General features: G+C 51.6%; 3 protein-coding genes across 11 annotated transcripts in view; 1 reads left to right on the forward strand and 2 right to left on the reverse strand.

Annotated features, from left to right (window-relative positions):
• Positions 1-7700, reverse strand: part of AP2M1 (adaptor related protein complex 2 subunit mu 1) — a 28790-nt gene extending 21090 nt beyond the window's left edge. Inside the window, exons 1-2 of one of the 3 annotated variants that reach the window (XM_080409214.1) lie at positions 7555-7631; positions 6518-6586 (exon numbers count right to left, since the gene is read on the reverse strand). The gene's annotated coding sequence lies outside the window, so the exon portion shown is untranslated. Of the gene's footprint in view, positions 1-6517; positions 6587-7059; positions 7083-7554 lie in introns of those variants that run through there. The other 2 variants (XM_080409213.1, XM_080409215.1) reach the window with 2 other exon arrangements.
• Positions 1-14114, forward strand: part of ABCC5 (ATP binding cassette subfamily C member 5) — a 205787-nt gene that overhangs the window by 69912 nt on the left and 121761 nt on the right. The gene's annotated exons all lie outside the window — the stretch shown is intronic.
• DVL3 (dishevelled segment polarity protein 3) overlaps positions 8173-14114 on the reverse strand; it is a 35791-nt gene continuing 29849 nt past the window's right edge. For 2 of the 7 annotated variants that reach the window (XM_080409160.1, XM_080409166.1), the window contains 8 exons: positions 13704-13816; positions 13336-13386; positions 13065-13214; positions 12090-12221; positions 11666-11833; positions 10834-11046; positions 10149-10547; positions 8173-9678 (listed from right to left, as the gene is read on the reverse strand). In XM_080409160.1, the coding sequence (XP_080265286.1) occupies positions 9647-9678; positions 10149-10547; positions 10834-11046; positions 11666-11833; positions 12090-12221; positions 13065-13214; positions 13336-13386; positions 13704-13816 (1258 nt within the window). In that variant the 3' untranslated portion in view covers positions 8173-9646. Of the gene's footprint in view, positions 10548-10833; positions 11047-11665; positions 11834-12089; positions 12222-13064; positions 13215-13335; positions 13387-13703; positions 13817-14114 lie in introns of all 7 variants that reach the window. The other 5 variants (XM_080409161.1, XM_080409163.1, XM_080409164.1 and 2 more) reach the window with 5 other exon arrangements.

The following is a 14114-nucleotide window of genomic DNA, read 5'->3' on the forward strand; positions in this document are numbered from 1 at the left end:
GCTACAGTTGCCTTTGCTCCCTAATCAACCTACTTGCTATATGCACCATTGTACACTTATGCAAATTTAGCATGCCATTTTATGGTGCCATCCACAGTACCTCTATGGTGTTTTTGACCTACTTTGCCCTTACTACTCTAAATACCCTCATACCTACACACCACCCCCTGCCATGACTACTGACCAGAATTGTTCTTATTGCAAATCATCATTTACTACGAAATAGTAACATGCAGGAAGATTTGCCACCAACCAGCTGGTGCATACCAGCCATGCTACACTGGCAATGCAACTCAGTATCGAACAACTTGCTTGGAGTCAGAGAGGCTCTGGCTCTGCACCACGTGAACCCCTGGTTAACACCTGAGGTGGTAGTTCCACTTACTACAGATACAGCCACAGGATCAGGACCATTCTGCCAGTTTGTTTTATAACAGCAACCTACCAGCATAAATATATCCGAGAGATATGCACTAGCGTTATTTCACATGTAGTAGCAGCTTGCCTCCATACTGGTTACAATTCTCCTCAAGCTTGAAAAATCCTCACAATTCTACAGCTCTACAGATTAAACCTGAATTCACATTTAAGTGCAATTTACCTAATTTAACTTGTCAGACAGCTGGTAAAGTGTCTCCAGGTACCACGCAAAGTCACATGGACTAAGGACAGTGAATACAAGGGAACAGTTTTAGATGACTAACCTGACTATACCAGCTATCAGTCAGGCCTCTGCAGTAGTCGAAGGACACATGCAGTACAAACCTCTTGCTGCACTCCCATCTAAAGACAGTAGGGACCAAGGAGATCTCAAGTGCACAAGGTATTTAACACAATTATAAGCAGATTTTCCTTGCTCTGTTTGACTTCTGCAGTCCAGCATTTTGAAGAATTCCAAGTGTCACAAGCACAGACAGACAGCACAGCAGCATCAACACAGCTTACAGCAAGTTTGGCTTGGTGCAGTGCCGTTCTCTGCCAGCCTTCACCAAGCCTGCCCGTGACAAAAGTTCAGGGAACACTGACAACACTACAGTGCTCTGCTCTAGCCTTACATTACACCCTTCCCAGACACAAGACCAGAGTACCACACTCCCTCCCCACTACATTTACTTCCATCAGTTAATGGGAGCATGTCCACACAGCTGGAAACTCAAGAGGTAGAATGACTAGCCGAGAGATATATGAACAGATGAGAGTAAAGCTATACAAAGGGCAGCACGCAAAAGAAAGTTGCTTAAAGCTCAGCAAGAAGAACGGCTCTCTAAAATGACAATAGCTCTCCTTGAAGTGGCTGCAGTAAAAATAAGCCTGCTTTGTTTTGATCCTCATTTGTGTTTCAGCACAAGTTTCACAGATACTGGTTTCAATTATTTTAAGGTTACACTGCAATTAGAATGAGGTTTATAGTAGTACAGTTCAGATTTGGTATGATCTTCCACATGTTTTTAAATAATGAGTGGCTTTCTTTTCAGACTGGCTTTGAAAATGAAAGATCTAGTGCTTGCAATGGTTAAGAACTGCAGGGAACAGAGCTTAAATTAGTTTGAGACTGACATTCAGTGACTCACGGCTGCTGGAATCAGAAGGGCCCAGAATAAGAAATCCACCACAGGAGATGGGTTCATCTGCTCGCTGTGCATAAGTGACATGACTCAGAAAGCTTCCCTGCATTGCTCAATCAGATTTCAATGACTCATTCTGCTCTTGTCTCCACTCAGCCTTTTCTAGGGAGTTTACCCTACACTGTTTTTGAGCTTCCTCAGGCTAATAGCAAGACACAGCTTAAGAGCAAAGCCCATCACTTCAACTGTTCATCACTAAGTGTCTGAAAACCAAGATGACTCTAGCTGAAGCCTTCGAGTTACAGGTCCATCAACTGCATTTTCAGCGCTTTGCAGCTCCACTCCTTCTGTTTCACTAGCTTGAACATATGGCAACCTGCTCCGCACTGCTAGCTACAGTCCTGTTTTCTAGTTATGGCATGGATGGATTTATTCTAGTTAAAGTACAGAGACAATCCACATGTATGTTGAATTCACACCAGTTGGTGACTAATCACCTTAATTTAGGAACAACAGTCCTCTCCCAATACACTCTGCATTCTTCAAGCAGCTAGCTACTGGGGTATGAGTGAAATCTGACATCTGAATGTTGCTCCTACAAAATACCTACGGCTAGTACACTACCTACTCTCTGCCAAGTACCTGCATTCCCATATACTTCTATTTCAACCCACAAATAGAAAGGAAAAGGGTCAGGAAGAACATCACAGACAGAACACATTTACACATGTTTACAAACACACTAGGAGTTAAGGCTATGTGGAAATGCCCTTTCACTCCAGTGAAAATGAGAGCATTAAGATACACCTTCATAGCAACTGTGGCAAAGTTACAATATTAGGACAGCCAGCTACAAAAAAAAAAGTGTAAAAAAAATGCTGGGATATAGATTTGAATGTATTTCAGTAGTTACATAACTGAAAAGCAGCAGGATTAGCTGGACCTACAGTGACTGACGTGGTAACGTGCACCTTCTTAAAAGAATCAAGCATACTCATCTCAAATCATGTCATCATGTCACTGCTCATACTGTGCAGGAGATGTGCATTAGGGAGTATCCCTCTCAAACATCATGACATATTTGACGAAGCACCAGAAGCCAGCCTGAAGCAGGTTAGCTACAGACCATAATCAAGGGAGTCCAGAGAAAGATAAAGATGCAATAAAGCATAGTATCTCAAAACCCGGGTTTGCCTACCAATTCTATCACAGATGAAAATGCTCTATTTATTAAGTCTGCCCTAAAGACAGGTAGTTCTCCAAAAGCCATCAGACTGTGCCCTTTCAGACACACATTGTGCCACACGCTTGGAATGTACGGGTACAGTCAGGAGCACAGGCTCAGGCAGCAGGATCCTGTTGCTGGACTGTCAGTAGCTTTACATATTCTAGGATGCAACAAGTGGCTGAGCTGGGAGCTACCTAGTGAGAAGATGCACTGAACTTGCACTTAGCAAGTGGAAATTCAGCAGCTCCTTCCTGCAAGTAGGTAAGAAGCCAGCTTGTGACTTCCATTCCCTCTTTGTGGATTCTGACCTAGAATAGCTGTAGAAAAATAAACAACATACAGCACAGAGCTTTCTTAGACTAAACAAGGCAAACTAACAAGCATAATTTGTTCTCTCTGTGGCAGTTTGTATCTGCAGTAACTCTTCCAGAAACACCACAGCAAACAGTACCAATTCTCCAGTCTTTGTCCAGTGCATTAATTTCCCCTGGTCTCTCTACTTGAGAAGCCATTAGCATCACTCTAGTAAAAAGACACCACTGTAGTACTACAGTCATCTACTCATTACGGTATGAAAGACAAAGCTGAATTCTAGCCTAAATCCCAGACACACAGACATTCAAACAAGCAATTTTCTCCAATACATTTGTCCCATAACCTGAAGTCTTTCAGGTGACACCACATCCTTCCTTGCACCATCAGGAACAGTGCTAGCTTCAACCTATACCACAAACTTTGGAACACAGTTGTCTGCCTCTTGTAACTGTATTTGCACAAATGAAAACAAAACAAAAAGCTATCTGCTCAAATTCATTGTTTTGGAAAAACGGTGAGTTAGTCACTTTTCTGCAGCACCACAAGGCAACATGGCTGCAGTAACCGCAGCTTCACATCCAGGCAAGAGATGCTTGTTCTAGCTCTATAAATATGAGGTACTGTAGGAAAAAATGTCATTCGCAATGTGCCTACAGCCTAACGGTACTGGAGCCATCACAGGCTTTAGGCGTATATTGGTATTTTTGCCTCAGGAAAGAGCAAATGCAGTTGTCTGTATCCTCTCATGCCAGTTTCTCTAGGTTCAGGGCAGGCAGAAGCTGTGGAACTCTTGAGCCAAACGTGGCTGCTATCATGGCGGGTCAAATTCTCTGTTGTCTCTTCAGAGGTGCAGTGGTACCATGGCAGCTCAAAAACAAATGCTCAGGAGCAGCCTGTCAGCAGGGATAGGAACTTACTTACCGTTCCCCCGACAATGTAACTACAGTTTCACATTACCACGCAAGGACCAACAGCCTCAGGATTTAGCAGGCACTGATAGCACCGAGTGCATTTGTCCATTGGGATCAGCTGTATTTTACTAAGCCAGCTGCGCAGGTGCCACTCTCACTACAGAGATACCTCTCCAGAGAAGAGTCTAGCACTTTAGGTGGTGAAAATAAATGTACGACATGGTCTGTCAGCTACCTTCAAATCAGCCACTGAGGCTTGATCAGCAGAGCTGAGGCCATTTTGTCTCACAGTGGGGCTGTGGCCAAGCTGCTAGCTTCATTGAGTTTCCTGTGCCATCAAGTACAGCGTATGAACAAATACAAAATGACCAGTAGTGAGCCCAAGACCCAGCTACTTAGGCTTTGTCACTCCCCTTAAGGGGCTAGAAGTTTCCTATAGCAAACATCACTTACGAATGAAAACTACACAGCACATCTAGGGAACAGCAATCACAAGTCAATTAATAAGCTGGTGTAAAGCAACCAACCCATTTAGTAGTCTATTAAAAGAAAGTTTGGGTTCTGACTTAACAGTAAGTACGACTTCTGTGCATTAATGAGCTTATCTAACTAAGCAGTTCAAGGTACATTAGCTGCTAGAGTTCTCATCCAGGAAGCAAGGGAGGTACTTCAGTTCTCACCCAGAGAGCTGGGGGTAAATCACCAACTGTAACAATTTCTGCATTCCAGAAATCAGTATGATCTTGGATAAGTGACAACAGTTGAAGCAGGCAGGGGATTAGTCAGGCTGCTTTGGCAAACTGGAGTTACTCAGAAAAGCAGCTCTTTCAGACTAGCACTAGCCTTTATCAAACCAAAAGGCTTAAGGCTTACAACGATGTCATCACCCCACCAGCTAATCCAAGCATCTAACCTTTGCTTAGCAGGCTGCATTAGCTGCTTTCCAGGAGGCCACAGACTACACTTGGTTTTAAACAACAGTAGCTGCAATCACCTCATCCTGGGGAAGACGTGCTGCATAATTTAATTAAGAGGCATATCGTGAGCTAAAGAGCTACCGAGATAAGCCCATCAGTTTCAGAGAAACCATTCCTATTTTAAACCCAATCCCATAAATCCCCATAACCAGTGGGTAGGAAAGAGAAGCACGTTCAATTCTTATCAGGCTCTCCTAGAGTCTACTTCTGCATGCCACTGCACACAACCAGTCTGAAGAGTAACAAGAGATAAATACTGACACAGGCAAACATGAGAAAACACCCTTACTCTGGTAAAATATCACAGGAACAGTGTTTAACACACCTCTCCACCTTATTTTTGAGTCCAACCTTACCTGAACAGCCCCAATGCCTTCTTCCATCACTATCAGTTCTTCCAAGGCAGTTTTAAAGTCAGTCTGAAACAACTTCTACTTGCTTTTCACTCTTGAGCTAGAAACCTTAACAGTGACTTGCATTCTATTCATCTTCTAACAGAAGAGGTTAGAGACATGGACTGTAGTCTGAATAAGAGCTTATATTCTGCAGACCAGTAATCATCTAGGTGCCCTGACTTGCCAGCGTTTCTCTCTCTACCATTAGTGTACAGCTGATAACTGGATTTCACATTCTGCACCTCAGCCTGCAAGCTTTCAGCTCAGCTGCCAACCTCCTGCCAAGATCAAAAAAATGTATGGCTCACTAGTAACTTTTGACTCTAAGTCATTCACTAAAGGAGAGAAGCTGACTCTGCCATACAGACCAATTACATTTCAGCACCCCATGCTGTACTTCTGTCCATCCTCCAGTTAACCCTTAGAACAGCCTTTAAATACTCCAACGGTCTTTAACAAGCTCAGAAAACCAGTGCAAGATGGGCTGCAAAAGACAGTCCTGGCTTCATCATTTCTTGATGCAGGGATGAGACAAGAAAAGTTTAGCTAGGGTCAGAGGAAGTTTATTTACAAAGCCCATTTGGTTTAGTGATTGTTCCCATTCAATCAAAAAAACCCCCAATGAGATACTACCAAACCAAAGTGCATTTCCAGTCATCTGTGCTTCAAAGAACTCAAGGCATAACCCTTTGCAGCCTCAAGACTCAACTCTTCAAAGGCCAGAATTGTGCTTTCTCAGGAGGAGGAGGAAGCCAGCCATAATACGCTTCAAAGATATCTCAAATGCTCTCCCTGGAACATGGCCAGTTTGCAGCCCAAAGAACACCAGGTATCTTTGTCACTAGATGTCAGTAACATGGCACTTCCTACAGAGAAGAAGAGATGCCTCCCTTCTGACAGGGAAAATATGGAGGTAGGCAGTTCAGCAGCATCTCTTCAGATTAGAGACTGTCCCTCCAAGCAGAGCTCACAGGGACAAGTACAGCTTTTACTACAGGAAAAAACAATAGGTACAGCTCTGATAGCATTCAGCAAATGTTGCCCAACAAGACAACACATGAGTCCATATGCAGTTAGAAACCTGTAATACCTAGACTTCCAAGCCGCAGAAGCCATCCAGACTCACCTATCTGGGAAAGTTCCAGGCTCGGATTTTGGCAGCCTGAGGCTAAAACTTGATAGCAGCTTTGTCATACTAAAGCAAGCAGAAAACAGATCATGGAATCGCAGAGCTTACAAGGAGAAAACTAGACCAAAAGCAAGTAATTTCCCAGTGAGGAGGGAAGTCAACTACACTGGGTGATAAATACAGGCTGTATTTCCTGAAGCTTTACTGAATCCAAAAACCTAGACCAGGGAAGAATAGAAGTGGAAACACATCTAGAAGAGCCCTTGGATAACAGCCTGCTTTCAGCCTCAGAACAGGCACTGTTTAGCATCAACAGCGCTATGTTCTGCCTCTGCAGGTTCTCCAGGGAGGAAGCTAGAGGGTGCAAGCCATGACCTAGCTAAATCACATTTGTACCAGTAGTACAGGCAAATAATTTTAAGGGAAGTTCCTCCCCAACCTGACATCAAGACCTTTGCTCAGGCTGACCTAGCACATGGGTGCAGGCCTTCCCCAGCCGTCCTGTGCCACACAGAGCTTAACTCTGTCCCCACCCTCACCTGCTTCAGCACCACCGGGCTGCCACCCCAGGTATTCCAGGCAGGCTGTTAATTAACAGAAACAATTAATAAACCCCTTCAACCCCAAGCAACGTGCCAGCGGATGAGCCAGCCTCGGCGAGGCGGGGGTCGCCCAGCATCCCCTCACAGGGGGCTGAGGAAAAGCCCTCCCGAGGGGGCCCCGCTTCCATCCCACACGGCCCCGCAAGGGGCAGCCAGCCCCAGGGGCTCCTCCGCGCCCCCCTCAAGGGCAACCGGCGGGGACCAAGCCCTGCAGGAGGCCGCCCCAAGCCTGTCAGGGCCGCGCCGCGCCCCGCGGGGTAGGCCCGCGGACCCCCACCTCCAGCGAGCGCCCAGGGAGCCGCCACCCGCGGCAGCTCGGCCACCGCCCGGGCGCAGCCGCAGTGGTAGCCCCGCCGCAAGAAGCCACACAGAGAAGGGAAGCAGGGCAACAGCCCACAGCAGGGAGCGGGAGAACGGCCCGGGACACCTCACCTGCCGCTGCCCGCCGCCGCTCACTGCCCAGCGCCCAAGATGGCGGCCGCCGCCCCCCCTTCCCTCCGCGCCCCCCCTATCACTGCAGAGCCGCCGCCGCGCATGCCCCGCCCGCGCCCCGCCGCCGTCGCGCATGCGCCACGCGGGAAGGCGGGGCCCGGCGGGGCGGGGGCGGGAAGGCGGCCCCGCGCAAGGCCTGCCGGGAGCTGTAGTCCTGCGGCGCGGTGCGCGCTGGGAGCTGTAGTACGGGAGGGTGCCCACGCGAGGGGCGGGAGGCAGCGCCGGAGCTGCGGGCGCGGGCCCACCCCGGTCCCCGCCGGCAGCGGCTGCGGGGCACAGGGGCGCGCCCGGCCGGGGAGGCGCCTCTCCCCCCGTCGCGGCCCTAAGTCGCCGTGTGCCTTGCACGGGGACTGCGGGCTCCCCACGGCACTGGCATCACCCGGGGCGCCGCCCGCGCACGGACACCCCGCGGGCCACCCCGGGGTGGGGGGTGGGGCAGCAGGAGCAGCAGGAGCCCGGGCTCGGCGCACCCTTACCCCGCTGGGACCTGGCTGCAGAGCGAAAGGCTGGGCAGAAGAGGCTGGGAGGGGGGAAAAAACCACCAACACAAGGCAGAAGTCCAATAAAACTATGTTTATAAATAAAAACAAGGAGATCGGTTTCGTCTTTATAAAACCCAGTGGGCAGGGCAGGACGAGGGCGTGCGGGTGGCCAGCGAGGCTGCTGGTGGCAGCGGGAGGTGGGGGCAGGCGGCAGCTGGCTGGTGCCGGGACCGGGACGGGAGGGTGGCAGGGCACGGGGCACGCTGGCTCCGGCAGGCAGAGGGCAAGGGGAGGCTTTAGGGAGTCGCGGGGAGATGAATGGCGGCACGCGAGAGCTAGCAGAGGGGTTGCAGGGGCAACGCAGACCCCCCGAAGAGCAAAAATACATTTCATCTCCAGCGTATAAAACCCACAGAGACAAGAAAGATGGAGGAGGCAACGCTGGCAGAGGAAGCCACCACAGCAGTGCAGGAGGAGCGCGCCGGGGTGCCAGCACCAAGAGGCACACGGCCAAGCAGGCCTGTACTGTACCGTGCTCGGCCCCCGGGGCAGGGGGCTCCCCCAGCCTCAGGCACGTCCCCAAGTACCGAGGAGAGGAAGGAAAAAGGGCAGGGAGCACCAAAGCAAATGGACTCAATTGTCCTGGCATATCTGCGAGCACTGAGGCCACAGCCCACAGTTCAGGCTGCAGCCTCCCTCCCTGGAAAGCTTGTGCTGCTACCAGACACCGTTCACAGCCTGGAGGAAGCATCCCAGCTCCATCCCAGAGCCCCGTCCCTCCAGGCAGCCAGGCCAGCAGCACTCCTAGCACTGGGCGAAGCAGGAGGCAGACTGGTTCTTCATAGGACAAACACTGGGGACCTTCATGTTTCCCCAATGCGTGAAAACAAACCAATTGTGCCCCTCCCTCGCCTTCAAAATCCATCCAGGCGCTTGAAGATGTCACATTGCTGAGCAGCAGCACAACAGCAGGAGGCCACAGCTGCTGCCACCACCACCCCCAGGCATGGGACAGCCCCTACATACAGCACTGGCAGCAGCATGTCACAGGCAGGAGGGCAAAGAGCAGGACAGAGGGAGAAGAACTCTGCCCTTAAATCCCCCTCGAGTACCCAAGGGGTGGTGCAGGGCCCCGAGTTGTACAGGCACCTACTGCCACTCCGGGCTGAATGCAGAGGTACAGCCCCAGTCTGAGACTCCAGCCTGGGCAAGGTTAAGGAGGGTCCTGCCATGGGCTCAGACCTGGCCCAGTATGTGGGCAAGAGGAGGGAAGCAAGAGGGAAGAGGCAGCATATCGCTCCACTCCCCGGAGGCACTGAAGCCCTGGAACATTCATGCATTAGCCAAAAGGCAACTACAATGGAATTTGAAACGCATATGTAAGGCTGGTCCCTGCTCCCCTCTCAGGGCTGCGGGAAGGGCAGGGCGTCTTCCGCAAGGGGGAGGAAAGAAGCCATCTTCAGCGCCATGCGTGCCCAGCGCCCCTGGAGCTCCGTGTCCTCCTGTCGGGCCACACCATGCTCCAGCTCTCCCCCCCATGGGCGGCAGGCTCAGAGAAAGTCAAACACCCCGTAATTCTTTGCTGCTTGATAGAAGAAACACAAAAGGGTGAAAAGAAAGAAGAGATGTTTAGGGTGGAAGGACCGAGGCAGCAGCGACACACGGGCAAGCAGCACAGGGTGCTGGGACGGATGCGGATTAATGGGGTTAGAGAGGATGGAAGGAGGGAATTACCATTGGCAATACACAAGTCTGCTGGCGGGATGGGCTGGCAGCACCCAGCAGGCCTGCCAGGCCCGTCCACCCCGCTCGAGGAGGGATTAGAATCAAGGTTTAGTTCCATTTATTATTTTTTTCCCTTTTTTTTCTTTTCGTTATCAAGACCAAAAAAAAAAAACCAAAAACAAAACAAACCAAAAAAACAAAACCCAAAAAACAAGGGGTGAAGCCAGGGCTGGTCCTAGGAGACAAACGACGGGGATGGAGTGGGGAAGGAGGGGCAGCAGACAGACAGGGGATGGGCGCTTCACATTACATCCACAAAGAACTCACTGGGGTTGCCCATGGCCATTCGGAAGGACTGTCTACTGGCTGTCAGTTCGGGGGGCACAGAGGCCAGGTCACGGCCCGGCGGTGCCCCTGGGGGCCCCATGGCTGAAGGTGGTGGAGGCATCAGCAACATGGGGGGGCTGAAGAGAGGGGGGAGGCCGGGAGGCCCATACGACTGCTGGCTGTGGTGGCTGCGGATGCTGTGAGCCAGAGAGTGCTGGCTACGCTGGCTGTGCTGGCTGGCTGGCACCGAGCGCTCGCTGGCTGCGCGCTCACGCCGCATGCTGCTCCTTGTGGTGTGGTCCGACTCGCTTCCGCTGCCGCCTGACTTGGACTCCCCAGTCTTCTCTCTCTCCTTCCTCCTCTCACTGCCGCTGCGATTGGAACCGCTGCTCCGGCTCCCTGCGAAGCGCATGAGGCAAGGTTAGGTGACAGCTCTGACAAGCCAGGCAGAAAGGATGCTCCTCTGGCCGAGAGAGGACTACAGCATGCTGCAGCACAGCCATCTGCCAGCACAGTCCGTGCTCTCCGTCTCCTTTCAACTCCAAGTCTCACAACCCTTCTGAGACTGCTTTTGCCCTGGCTCCCCACACACAGGGCCCTGCCTAAACACCCTTTTCCTGCTGCCTCCCTGTATTGAACAGGACATCTGCCCACTTGCAGGCATATTTTAGTCGTTTTCACCCACCTTCACTGTGCTGGCTGCCTGCGCTGCCCCCTCCATAGCTGTAGCCTGGGTCAGGGAAGCCGGGGTGGGGGTTGTACGGATGAGGCGGTGGATACTGATACGGGAAAGCCATGGGCCAGGGTGCAGCTCCTGGGTGGGGGAGCGGAGCCAAAGTGTCCTGATCGGAGGCACCGCTGGAGCCATCATGATCATGAAGAGATAGATTAGCCATGTCTACAAGAAAGTAGAGAAGAGGGGTTAATCCAAGTGGAAAGACAGCCAGCTGTGATGGAAGAAGCTCCCTGTCCACCCCTGCTGATGAACAAGGATCGGGTACGCAAGGAGACACAAGAAGTTGGCACCCTCCCTGCTAGTCAACGCAACCATTTGTGCTTCCTGGCTGGACAGCAAGCCAGGCTGTGTGAGTCTGAGCTGCCACTCTAATATAGAGACCAGTTTGGTGGGAAAGGACCACATCAGAGCTACATCTCACCCTGCCAATTACTTCCCCCATGCCTCATTATTTGAACAGAACCCAGTTGTCTGAGCACCACCCCCCTTGCCAGCATTGGATGTTTAGAGCCTGAAGACAGTAAAGACTAAGACTCTGCTATAGCTGCCTAGGAGAAAGATCATATAGTAGGTGGCACTGTCAACACTGCTTCCAAATTCACCACCCCAGCAGCACGACAAGGGAGCTGCGATATTCTTCATCGCTCTCTAACAGAATCTGTAAAACAAGGGGCTCAGCCTGATGGGCAATGGCTGTAGCTATGTCCCCATGGTGTTGGTAGGGCTCTGCAAGTCCTCTACCCCTTCATCCTCTCCCTCCCACCCATGCCAAGCGCCATACTTCCACAGAGGTCCCCGAAGATATAATAGCACTGCTCCGAGAAGGTGATCTTGTTCACGGTATGTCGGATGTAGCCAGCCTTCAGCAGATTGCTGGCATATTTGCGGGATTCACGACGGTCTGTAAAGCCTTCCACATGGTGATAGAGCCAATCCACCACATCCGAACCTGCCACCAAACATCACAGTTAAATACAGCAAGACAGAGGTGGACAGTGGCACTTGAGGCAGTGGGCCACACTGGAGCCAAGATAAAGTGGGCGAAAAGATGAAAACAGACTGCACAGCCACAAGTTAAATTTGTGATTCTGGCCTGGTCAACAGTTAGTTTACGGTGACAGCGATGCTGCCTTGGGCATCTGCTTGGAAAACAGGCCACCCATTCCCCAGCCCCTGCCTCTGCTGCAAGCAGCACAGTCTCTTACCAATGAAGGCATTGGGGATGGTGATCTTCAGCCACATGCGGTCACGCACCTCCAGGCCTGACTCTGGTGAGGCCATGGCTTTAACAATGGTGGCCATGTCGCTGTGGATGGACAGGTGAAAATCATCCAGGCCTGTGGTGTAAATGAAGGAAGGGAGGCAGAGATGAGAGAAGCCAGAAAAGACAACAGAGCCACATGGAAGCATCACACACAGGAAGAATGGGCCAGGGAACAATACATTGCAGACAGCCCTGGGGCGCATGCTGTGTAACCCCCCTTCCAGCCTTCCGATGGTACCCTTCACGTGTCAGCCATTTCCTCTTGTGCCAAACCCAGGCTAGAGTCTTCCTCCTTCCAGCCAGTCCCAAGCAGCTGAGATCCAAAAGCTGCCAACTGAGCCCATGCAGCCCAGCAAGAGAACTCTCTGCTCCTCACAAACCTGTAACGAACTCCTGGCTTTTTGCCCCGTTTGAGCTCTCCAGACCCTTGCTTCAGGGTTCTGTAACCTAGAATCGCCCAAAACCTTCAGAAAGCAGCCAAGAGCCTTGTGCTCAGTAGGACTCTGCCCCACTGCAAGGCACTGTGCTCCCAGCTGCCTCCTCCACCCTGCCCTATCTGCTGTCTGGGAGGGCAATTGCTCTAGGGACAAGCTGACCCCCTCCAGCCCCGCAGTCTCAGCCGATAACCCCTGACTGCTCTGAGCCTTCCCTCTGCACCTGCCGCAGCTCCTGGATCATACCCAGGCTCTTCTACTCCCCTTACACAGAAGGCTGAAAAATGGAGTATTAATTCATGCAGGCAGAACTCCCACTGATCCGGATGCCTGCCTGGTGAGAGCTCCCTCCCTCCTAGTCCCTTGGCAGGGCACATCTTGCCCATCCCAGCTGTCCCCAAGCAGATGTATTGCTCCCTTTACAGCACAGTGAAGGTGAGGAAGCCGTGCAGCGGGTGGAGCACGGAGGCACAAGGACTTACGTTCGGTCTCTGGGATGGAGCTGGTGATGGAGGAGCTGGTGGAAGTGATTGTGCTCATGGATGGACTCATACCGTACGCTGGGTAGGTGCCAGTCATCGCTGCTGTGTGAGACACCCAGGCTGCCGGGTCGATGGGCCGGATGGGCTCACCTGCATTGAAGAAAGAGTCAGTTAGTAGCTATAAGAAATTATCCCCTCATCCAATCAACCTCTGGGGAAGGACAGGGACTCAGCACAGCCCATTCCATCCCCAGCATCTGCCGGGACTCACCCGGATCGGAGCATGGAGAGTCTGGCCCAGCCCAGATCCGCTGGGGAGCAACTGGGAGAGAAAGAAGAGAGGAAGGGTCAGCAGGAGAGGTGCAGAGGGAGAGATCCCCCTATGGCTCAAGGAGGGGTTTCTCTTTCCTCTGGCGCCCCGAGCAAGTGACCCCCCTGCCCCAGTGAAACGCGTCCCCAGCGTGATGTGGGAAGGAGGGCTGGGCTTATGGGCTTTTTGGCCTGAGAATAGGACATAGCAGCCTCCTAGCAGGAGAGCTGAAACCCCATCCAACCCCAATTCAGTGCCACATAGGATCTCACACACACAGGGGAGGAACAAGACAACAACCAAGTAAGTGCTTAAGGCAGGGCTCTCACATGAGCTGGGCACCAGCGTTAAGGGTGGGTCAGCTATCCACTTACTCCTGGGTAACGAGAAGCAGCCCCGGGGGCTGGGGTCCCAGCACTTGGCCACTGTCAGGGTGATTGGCCTGCAACAAAGAGGCAAGAGTTAGAACAAGAGCCCAGCGGCACAAACCTCTGCATGATAGGCCAACACGGTATTCGAGCTCTTTTGTGCAAGACAGGGAGAAGCTGCCAGTAAAGTGCCATTGTTCCCCTCCAGCTATGGATTTTCTTAGTGGCATGGACAAAATGATGTGACCCTGCTGAGGGTTGCTGATGACCCTAATGACATGACATCCCCACAAAAAAGGGGCACAGACCCCAATTCACCACCATTCTGTTGGCTTCAATTTTTGCTTCAAGCATGAAAACCCAGGAATCAAA

The sequence above is a fragment of the Falco punctatus genome (genome assembly GCF_963210335.1).
Source record: "Falco punctatus genome assembly, chromosome: 13".
Taxonomy (NCBI): Eukaryota; Metazoa; Chordata; class Aves; order Falconiformes; family Falconidae; genus Falco; species Falco punctatus.